An 11,007-nucleotide genomic window follows, 5' to 3' on the forward strand; every position below is an offset into this window, starting at 1 on the left:
TGTTCCTCACGCGGGCTGCTGATTAGGACCAACTGATGCCACATGAGCATGGTCAATGATCAAATGTTTTTATTAGTTATGGAAAAAACGAGTTCGAGTGTTCAAATGGGAAAGTTATAAGTTTATATATCGGCTTTAAAAAACCCGGCAAGTTTAAGTGGCCAGGAAGACATTTCGCCAATAAATAAACAGTCTACAATTTTTCTACAATTTATCTACAATTTCTGCAATATAATGTATGTCATGTCTTCTTTTTCTTCTTCTTCTTCTTCTTCTTCTTCTTCTTCTTCTTCTTCTTCTTCTTCTTCTTTCAATCTGAAATTCAATCAAAACCAAGTCTAATCTTCACCAAAACCCCTCAAAATTGAAATATAAACTCCAAACCATATTCCCAATTATCTACAACAACACTCAATCCAAACAAATAATGATTTTTGAAAACCCAAATTTGAATTCAAAGCTTCAAAGCCTTTTAATGGATGTCAATGGTGGAAGTGCTACTCTCTTTTCCTTTCCTCTTATATTACTGAAATTTGGAATTGCGAGATAAAGAGAGACGTAGAGAGAACTCTCAATTCTTTGCAACAACATCCAATCCAAACAAACAATATCTTTTGAAAACTCAAATTCAAATTCAAAGCTTTTTAATGGTTGTCAATGGTGGAGGGATTACAAATTTTCTCTTGCTTTAGAAGAGGAAATCGTGGGTGTTTGAAGAGGAAATCGTGGGGATTTGGAGAGAGAATCTCGGGGGAGTGAGAATATACGGTTGAGTAAAATTAAGAGACTAATTAATACCATTAAAATCCTAAAATGGTACATAAATGATAATTAGGCATATAGAAGATAATTATATTAAAAGTTAAGCATGGAAGATAATATAGTTTACTATATGACATAGGAATGTAAAAATTCCTATAAAAAGACATCCCAACTTTATAGTGCACTCAGTGTCAGAATCTTCAACGTTGAAATGACACCAAATAGCCATTCTAAAGAGCTACTCTTTAGAAATTAGCCAGTACGTTCTGAATTTCGATTTTTCAAGAAAAAAATATCCTAAAAATATTTAGTTTAAAATTTCAGGACAAAATACATACTAGCTAATCTCTAAATAGCATCCTTGAGAATGACTATCTGTGCACTTGCCCCATCTTCGGCGAACTATACCATTATTGCTAATCTAAACAATGCCCATTTGCGATACGCAATTGTACAAGTTACTACAAAAAGCCTCCTTTCTTTAAGCTAGAACAGGGATCTTGTAAAGGGGAAATTTTGATCCAATAGAAACTTTCTAGCATAAAGGAGTTCGAGCTTAACAACATGATCGTACTGTCTCACTATAGCTAAGGCAATATGATTAGCCAAACTTAGATAGTAGTAAAGCACACTAAGAACATATAGAGCAGTTAAAATGCTACATGATTTAGTGTTGAGCAGCAAAACTAACTACAGTACATGTGTAGTCGCAAAGCTACTTTCTTGAACATTCAAAATAACTTAAGTCATACGCCTGCGCTTCTGGGCAAGATTCTCAAAAATCTTATGAACGTCAGCAGATGTAACTGGCTTTGATGGATCGAAGGATGCCTGTCAAGGAAATATAAAGGTAAAAGAATGCTCAAGAGCTAGATCCCCATTAATTGGGAAATACCAGTTACACAATATCAGTTAGGGATGAGGGACATACCAGGTAATTACCGATCTCGTCTTTAAGGTCAGCGATGCCAGTCAAAACCTCCATTTTCCCAACGTGGCCCAGTTTATTAAGCATCTCAGCACTACGTTCTTGCTCATGTTGAGCTCTCTTCTGTTTTGCCATTTTCTCATATTCTGCAATTGTATCCTCTTTTTCAAGTAAGAAGGCAAGCCCTTTCTGTTTGTAGAATTCTGTGCAATTTGGACACCTACAGAGAATTTCTCTCCAGTTGTTAGAAAGGAACATTGGCTTGCTTTTCTCAAGGCGAATTGGAGCTTCTAACAAGTTCAGTCCAAGGACACATTTGGTACTAGGACCAGCAATTTGGTTACACTGATTCAGAATTGTGTTTGTTGCAACGTTTTCTCCAGCAGCCTTCCCGGTGGTGTCTTTTTTAGGACTATCCTCAGTTACAGGAGTCTCAATTGAGGAACTTCCATCGTTAAGCTCCTCAGAAGATCCCACAGTCGAGGATGCATCTTCAACCACCTCCTTGTTCTTCAAAGAGTTTGTAGCAGTGTGCTGCTGAACCGGTGCAAAAATAGAATGAGGATATAGGTTTAGAAAAGAACAAATAGCTGCACATCCCTGGCAGATTAAATCCTCAAATAGAGGCTCCCCATTTTCATCCCTTGGAATCTGTAATAAAAGCACAAGGATTAGTAGCTTCTTTTAACTGAGGAGTCATAAGAGGTAAATTACAACCAACTTACAGATAAGGAAACAAGTAATGCATTAGCTAGAAGGAAGCATCTGATCTCATGACTGATAGGGTATAACCCTTCGTGGCGGACAAGAATCAAGGAAATAATATGTGAATACAACATTTTTCAGAAGCTACAGTCCCGAAACATCTCGAAAATTCATAAATCATCAAGTTATCTCACATAAAAAAAGAGAGCTGAAAATGATGAGCAAAAGTTAAGCAAGAAGAACAAGAGCCACCAACCATATCAGAGGACTCAAGACCAAGATGCTCCTCGTGAAACCAGTCCTCACAGATGCAGCATTGGAGATTCTCCAATTGGTCTTCAACATCAGGATCAGGATATGGCCGGCAACATGTGCAGTATGAACCTTTGAAATTGTGATTATATGAATTCTTCGTGTTTTCAACATCTTTGCTAGCATCAAGCTTGCAGAAGAACTCCCCGAACTTAGAATTTCCACAGTCACACCTAAAGTTTCTCTTCGTCCAAAGTTCCAAAATCTTGTTGAACGAGCATTCCGAAAATTAGGATTAATATATCTCAATGTAAAAAGTGAGATATTTAAATTATCACCAGATAGAAGAAAACTATGAAGCAGCACCATAGTACTCAATTAGAAATCTTCCCACTAAAGTAAATAACATTTCTTCAACACATCAGAGTCACGGCTTCACAAAAATATTACGACATTGCCACACAGTTCATCTTTGAAAATGAAAATCTTAAGCTAAGTTCAAAAACATAACAGCTTTATTTCACCAGCCTTTGTACACTAGAGGGAGAAAAACCGAGTAGCAAGTTGGATTAAACAAAGATAACATTAGAGAGTAACACGTCCGCTGAAGTACACCAGCGACCTCACAGATATAGCGTGCAAAAATTATAAGGGCAGAATGGTGACATGGGTACTCAACATTTTCCCAGGTAGTCCCGGGTTTTCATAATATAAGCAGAAGAAAATTTACCATCAGCAGCCTGAGATAATTAATAACCTAATCATTAATTGTATGCAGGAAACCGGTAAGTCCTTAGATTAGTGAATACCTCATGACCATCATGGCAAGAAAGGCTACAAGCTGTGCAAACCCCAGCGTTCCCATCTGGTGTGCATGTCAAACAAGAAAAAATAGCTTGTCTCTTCATATAACCTTTACTATAGGTGCACTCCTTGCCTTCATCACCACCTAAGACCAGATCCGCCTCCTACCAAGATGATTTATCCAACAACAAAAAAAATCAAGCATACACTTGGGTAAAATAACAGTCAAATTGAACTAGCACGATCAACTCACATGTCAAACATTTCGTAATAGATTAAGGTTCATATCCTTTTGAAAAATAAATGCTTGTTATGGGGGAAAACAAGAGGGTTCAACCTGTACATATTTGGCCCCAAAAAGACCCAAAAAAAGGCATGGGTGCAGCCATCCCCACCGCCCTCAAAAGGAAAACCCATGCTAATTTGATGCTGCAGCCATTATCTTATCACGGGATTAATGCTACTTGAGAAAATCAACAGTGGTACATCACGTTTAGTCAGTTAAAAACTCTTGAAGTGAAGTTCTGATTATAGAAAACATTTAGCATAAAATAAGAGAGTACAAATTAGAGCTGCGGCGTTTTTAAAAACAAAAAAGCATGAAAATGCTCCCAGGAATTCTACAAAAAAGTACGAGTAAATTCAGGATTTAAGCAAATTTCCTTCTGGAAATCCTTTAAGGAAGCCCTGTAACGTGCACTCCACCACTTTAGTTCAATCACTTCAAAGTTCCAATTCACTGCTTAAATTTGACAGAGAATAGCCATTATGTAGCACAGCTCCTGATGCCATGTTTATCTTCTACAAAATACTCTTATCCAGTTTTCAGTATTTCTAGTGAGGGAAACTCTGAAAGTCGCAAGGATATTAACTCACCCATTAAATATCTGAAGAAAGACCTCAAAAGTCAGCATGTGATTAGACAAGGTTAAATATAGATTAGCTTTCTCATCTATCTGGGAGAGCCAAAATTTTCAATAGGGAGTTCAAAATATAAAGAAGTAAATACACGAAGAAGCCATGGGGGTTCATCATCTACTATATATACAAAAAATAATAATTTTAACCATGTATATACAGTGTAATTTCCGGCGAAGAGGGTTCAGATGAACCCCCTTCAGCCACCTTAGCTCCCGCCATGAGTCACACAGACATATGAATTGAACAATTAGCTAAGGCTCCCCATTCATCATCGTCTACACCTCAAACTCGATCTAATTGTGATCAGTTATATGAACCATTTGTATCATTCTACTTTGTTTTCGATATTAAAAGGATTAATCACAAATTGATTTTTCTTACAATGGTCGTATAGCATTACCAAACCCCTCTTACTTTATCCAAGCTTGAGATTAGCAATACCTTATTATATTAACACATTAAAATTTATATTTTCTCTAGTACCTATCTCAAATTTACATGTAAAGTGTACTTAAACATCTATTTATCAATTTCTTCACAGTCAGTGTCTTTTATGCAATTTATGCATATTAACCCAAATTGCACGTTCAAACCTTAATTTTTCCTTAGTATGGCATATGGATCTAAGATCTCAAAAAGTAAGAAAGTATGACCATCATAGAGGATGCACAACATACAATCATCAACTCTATTTCCAATGCAAAAGAAGCTACCCACCAAGCATCAGAAGAGGTCAACTCTGAGACATCATGCTAATAAGATGTGCTCCACACAAACTACTAACTGAATTCATCTCAACACCCATATGCCCGAATTCCAGACTCATAGTAATGGAATTCAAGAGCTAGCAAGCATTAAGCTTATACAAGACTCCATTCAACATAATGAAAAAAAACTGAGTAGAAGACATAAACCCACAAAAGACTCAACTTTATAGAATAACATCTTGTGATGCACGGTACTATCAATCAACAACAACAACAACAACATCCCAGTATAATCCCACAAGTGAGGTCTGGGGAGGGTAGTATGTACGCAGACCTTACCCCTACCCGAGGGGCAGAGAGGTTGTTTCCAGGAGACCCTCAGCTCAAGAAAACACCAAGTGACGATATATTAGTACTATTGATAGACTCATAATATCAATCAACAAATCAGTCAATTAAGTCTCAACCCGAATTAGCTAGCGTAAGATATATAAATTGAAGTCTCAATCCCAAATTACCATGAAGAATTATCATAATCTTACTATCTTTTACACGTGTTTATCTCATGTAAATTCAGCAATTGAATAAATGCAAAGGAAGGCGTTGCTCGCTTTCTCTCAGCCACTAGTGGCTTATGTAGTGGTCGGCATTCCTACGTGCTCCTCCTTGCCCCCCTACTTAAGAATCCAAATGTCACCCTTGGATGTTGTCGTGACACTTTGGTTACGAAGGTTACCGCAATCTAAGTTTATGGATGAATTCAATCAGCTAAACTCCATCAAACTCCTCAACCAATATCAACAAGATGTTGTACCGCTTAGGCTTGGTTTATTTTGTCATAAAAGAAAGTTGGTTTCGTAGGTTCATTGATTAGTACACCTTCGGTGCTGGTAAGGCTGGTACCATGGTCGTCCGCCTCCGGTTTGCCGGCCGATAAAATCACTGAGATTGACCAGCAAGCTAGGTTGGTTTGGCTATTTTTTTTTTCTATTTAAAAGGAGTCACAGATCCAGGATTTTAATTCGATGAGTTCAAGTATCAACCATTAAAATATTGGGTTTGGAATGTGATATTTGTTGAAATTTTGTTGTGCGTCCCATATATATCAATATACGATGTTAAAATATTGTGACTTCGAACTCTACGAATCAAAACAAGTTGTAGATGATTCTACTAACCAACATCGGCAGAGTCGAGGTGGCGAAAGGGGCCAAACCCCCTTCATCGGACAATTACACAGTGTATACAAGGTCAAAAAGAATTTTATGTATATATATTAATTGTTGAATCCACTTGATTTAGTCGCGTTTTTCTACATTTTTTTATTTTCTGAATCCCCTTGGTGAAAATAATGACTCCACCACTGCTAACCTAAATGATTTTTTTTTTCAAGTTCTATAAGTATAACATATAGATAAAACGATTGCAATATAACAAGTTAAATGGTATAAGAATACAGAAAATCAATATTTTGCAAAGTGAAATTACCAGCTCCTGCTCTTCGAGATCTTCGAGATACTCATTAATCGAAACAGTCTGATCAGCCTCCTCTTCAAATGCATCAGCCATAATCAAAACCTAAATTAAGCTAACAAAACAGCCACAAATCAAACTAAATTAAACAGCAAAAGAACCGTTAGAAAACCCTAGGGCACACGAAAACCCTAATTTCGTGAAGAAGAAAAGTATCTACACGCAACGATCAGTGGAACCCGTGAAGGTACTGTTAATATCCATAGAGAATTTGAAGAAAATACGCAATGAATAGCTTTTGGTCTGTAAAATTAGGTTAGGGTTTTATTTCGAGGCAAAAAGGGCTGTAAGGACATTTTCCCGCCAAATTGAGCTACACTGATTTTTTTTCATGGTATGGCGGGTGTTCTAATTCTGGATTCTTCTAGAAATGGTCACAGATAAGCTGAGAGAAAAAGGATAAAATAATTGCATTAAACCAAATTTGTTTTTTCATACACCAAATTATTGGTCTACCATAAGATTAAATTATTTTATTTTGTATAAACATGAAATGTGAATAAGTAAAAAGGACACGGCAGTCTGGTACACTAAGCTCCCGCTATGCGCGGGATTCGGGGAAGAGTCGGACCACAAAGGTGTATCGTACACAGTCTTATCCTACGTTTCTGTAAGTGACTGTTTCCACAGGTCGAACCTGTAACGTCATGGTCACATGAAATGCGACTAAGTATTTATCGAAAATCAATGTCCTTAATCTTAAGATTTTGAGCTAACATTGTGTAGTAACCTAAGTACCTAATTTTCTTTTGTGACAATAAACTTGTGTGTCAATTTAAGGTGGATTTAAGATTTTAAATCAATAAATTTGACAAATCGATGATATTTAATACTACATTGTTTTTTAATAAATAGAAACCTAGTGCATTACAGTACAAGATACACACATACAGAGCTCAAAATGACATTTGCTGCCTTCAAGAGTGCATTTGCTTGTATTGTCGTTCGTCGAGTAGACCTTAGCTTAACAATTGAATTGTGTTGGATTATATATCGCAACGGAAGTAATTTCAATATGATGTTCGCGTGTAAATTAAACAATTAGTGTATATGAAGATTATATGAGTTAACTCTTGAAGCGTGAACAAAGTAAATAATTCTCGATCTCCTGTTCCAGAGTGGCAAGACCATAACCTCCAGAAAACATTTCACAATCTTCTAATGTGTTACCCAAATAAAATCCAGAAAGAGAGAATTTTAGTTGGGCAAAATTCCAAGGAAAAACGTGTAGAAAAACGGTCAGCCCTATACCCCATATAAGGAAACCTTTCCTTTGTGGAAAAAGAAAACCCAACGGGTCTTGAAAAATGGTTTTACCCTAAAAAACTGAGAGAGAGACACGTTTTTTAGGGTAAAATCATTTTTCAAGATCTGTTGGGTTTTCTTTTTCCACAAAGGAAAGGTTTCATTTATTTCTTATTATTTAGGCACAGTAGAGACCATAAAATTTAATTAACGAGGCTCCATATTATGGAATTTTGAAATTAATTTCTACCATAATAAATTACAAATTATTCTACTAAAAATTCTTAATTGCACTCCTCAATTCAATTTCAAAATTCTTCCATAAAATATTATTTAACTCCCTATGTTAAGATTCAGATAGTAATCGATCAAATCAAATTACTAACAATTTAATTTATTGGTTACTTTCTTTACACTTTTACTTAACTTATTTTATGTGTCGAATATAAAATTCGTCGGTCGGGTTTACACACGAAAACTTATAAGCTTTCGTAAAGGAGTATCATCAATCTCAAAGCCGAGACATAGATTTTATCACCTAATTATTATTTCACCAACGTATTGTCACACCTCCTTTTCACATACCCGAGGGGGTACGTAGGGAGTTTTTTTCCAATTAAAGGACAATCGAAACGGGATTTATTTATTTATTTTAGAGTCGCCACTTGGGAGATTTAAGGTGTCCCAAGTCACCAATTTTAATCCCGAATCGAGGAAAAGAATGACTCTGTTTAACAGTCTGCGCACCAGAAATCCGGATAAGGAATTCTGTTAACCCGGGAGAAGGTGTTAGGCATTCCCGAGTTCCGTGGTTCTAGCACGGTCGCTCAACTGTTATATTCGGCTTGATTATCTGATTTTATACAAATATGAACTTATGTGCAAATTTTATCTTTTTACCGCTTTCATAACTGTTATTATTATTTTTACAAGAATGTGAACATCGTTTAAAAATATGTCTTTGGATTGCGTCACATAAAATGCACTCGCGATCCGGAACGTATTTTTATTCAATGTTTTAGGATTTGGATTTGGGTCGCATAAATGCGCACCCGTGTTTAAGAATGTATTATTATTAAATCGTGCCTAAAGCGATTAGCGTATTATTATTTATGGGTAAGACTGTGGAATTCACTAAACAGTCCATCCCGAATTCTAAATACTCAATTAAATATTTATTGATGGCCCCATAATTTTGTATTTTTTATTCGGCGAGGCTCGTCTCATTTATTTTTAAAAGACAATCCTAAAATGCCTACATTATTCTCTATTAAATTTGTCTCTACAAAATAAAATAAAATAAAAACGTCTTAATTTATTTACAGGCTGAAATTGACCAATAATATTTAATTAAACAACATTCTTCCAAGTTCCAAAATGGTCTATTTTGATAAACTAACGTGTTTTTTGAGACATGATAATCATCTAACAATAGCGAATTAACTAGACGAAGTTACTACACCATTTATTTATTTTTAGGCAATATATAGGTAGTTCGTCCGTTAAGCTATCATCCGATGTTTCACTATATGTATTAAATATCTACATGATTCTGATTTTTTGCAAGCTAAATAATTTATACATACAAATAAAATTCAGAATATAATTAAATATAATTCAGAATTTCAACTCTTCATTTTTCGTATTCATACTTCATATTTCGGATTACAATAACCAGCGTGTCAGTTGTGTACCTGATTTGGAAGCAAAAGAAAATGAAAGATGAGAATCAGCAGCAGTAATAACAATCCAGCACAGCAGCAACAATCCAGCAACAGTAACAACCCAGGAACAGAGTTTGCAAACCGGTGGAGTATTAATCTCAAAATAAAAACTTCAAGCTTTGATGACACAACAACAATTAATGTTAATTTCAAACAATGAAAGAAAGCAGAATATTTTTTTAGTTTTTTTTTTATTTGAAAGTTTAAATATTTTTTCGGAATTTTCTCTCTCTTAAATGTTCAGCCTTTTTTTTCTCTCTTATTCTCTTTCTGTCAGATTTTTTCCTCTCTTTTTTCTCTATCTGTGTGTCCTCTCTTGATTTCAAGACTTCTTCTTATAACTCATCCCATAAACCTTTCAATTAATTAAAATCCATACTTTTTCTCTACCCAACCCATTATCTTTCCACTCATCCCCATTACATTAAATAAACATATCACACCACCCCATTTTATTTTGTCCCCCATGCCTAACATAAAATAATGCAAGATTCCCTCTTTAAATTAAATCTTGTCCCCCCTTTACATTACATAACCATATCACAACCCACCCCATTTTATTTTGTCCTCCATGCTTCATATAAACAATTACAAAATGTACAATTCCTAAACTACCCCTCTGACCCTATTGCAAATTACTATTTTACCCCCGAAAGTATTATAAATTATCAAACTACCCATCAGCTATAACACATCAATTAATCAAACTTAACCAAAATATAGACAATATGATCAATTTCTAACAATGTTCAAACAACAATATGAACACGGATGAACATCATAACAACAATATCACATGAACACGATTTTAACAACATTTCAACAACAAATCACATGAACACAAATTGAACAACAAAGAACAAACTAAAATTTGATTGAACAATATTTTAGCAACAAACAATCCTATTTTCGGATTCAACAACTACAACAAACAAGTATATTTAGATTTCTAACTTCAATCATATTGAACTTAAAATCAATTCTAACAATATTACAACCAACAATTCCTATATTAAATTTTATGAGACAAATTCAAGAAATAATCACAAATGGTAAACAAGAAATCAAGCTATACAAATTTCGGATTCAAGAACAATCAAACAAAGTATGAACATGAATTAAATCTATTTTAAACAACAAACATGATGGATTTAAACGATTAAACCAGCATATTTCTCTAACACAACTAAATTCTTTAAACAAATAACAAGATCGACGAAGAAACAATTATGAACTTAAACTTGAACTTAACAATATTAACAATTTTAACAATACATAAACACATGAAACAAATTGAAGAAATATTTAATTAAATTTCAATTTGTATCTAACAAACATCAAACTAACAAATATTCACTTAAACAATAATACAAACATGACATGAATATGAAAACAACTAATTAAACTTCTATTTTGAAATCTGAAA

The 11,007-nt window shown here is 34.7% G+C and overlaps 1 protein-coding gene across 1 annotated transcript; it reads right to left on the reverse strand.

The window, feature by feature from the left end:
* Nucleotides 1-1,276: 1,276 nt before the first annotated feature.
* LOC107819244 (uncharacterized) lies at nucleotides 1,277-6,947 on the reverse strand. The gene is made up of 5 exons (XM_016645332.2): nucleotides 6,568-6,947; nucleotides 3,457-3,615; nucleotides 2,652-2,912; nucleotides 1,694-2,341; nucleotides 1,277-1,593 (listed from the first exon to the last, which is right to left on the reverse strand). The coding sequence occupies exons 1-5, from the start codon at nucleotides 6,646-6,648 to the stop codon at nucleotides 1,504-1,506; spliced, it is 1,239 nt and encodes a 412-aa protein (XP_016500818.2). The 5' UTR covers nucleotides 6,649-6,947; the 3' UTR covers nucleotides 1,277-1,503.
* Between the last annotated feature and the right edge of the window lie 4,060 nt (nucleotides 6,948-11,007).

The sequence above is a fragment of the Nicotiana tabacum genome, chromosome 1, assembly GCF_000715075.1.
Source record: "Nicotiana tabacum cultivar K326 chromosome 1, ASM71507v2, whole genome shotgun sequence".
Taxonomy (NCBI): domain Eukaryota; kingdom Viridiplantae; phylum Streptophyta; class Magnoliopsida; order Solanales; family Solanaceae; genus Nicotiana; species Nicotiana tabacum.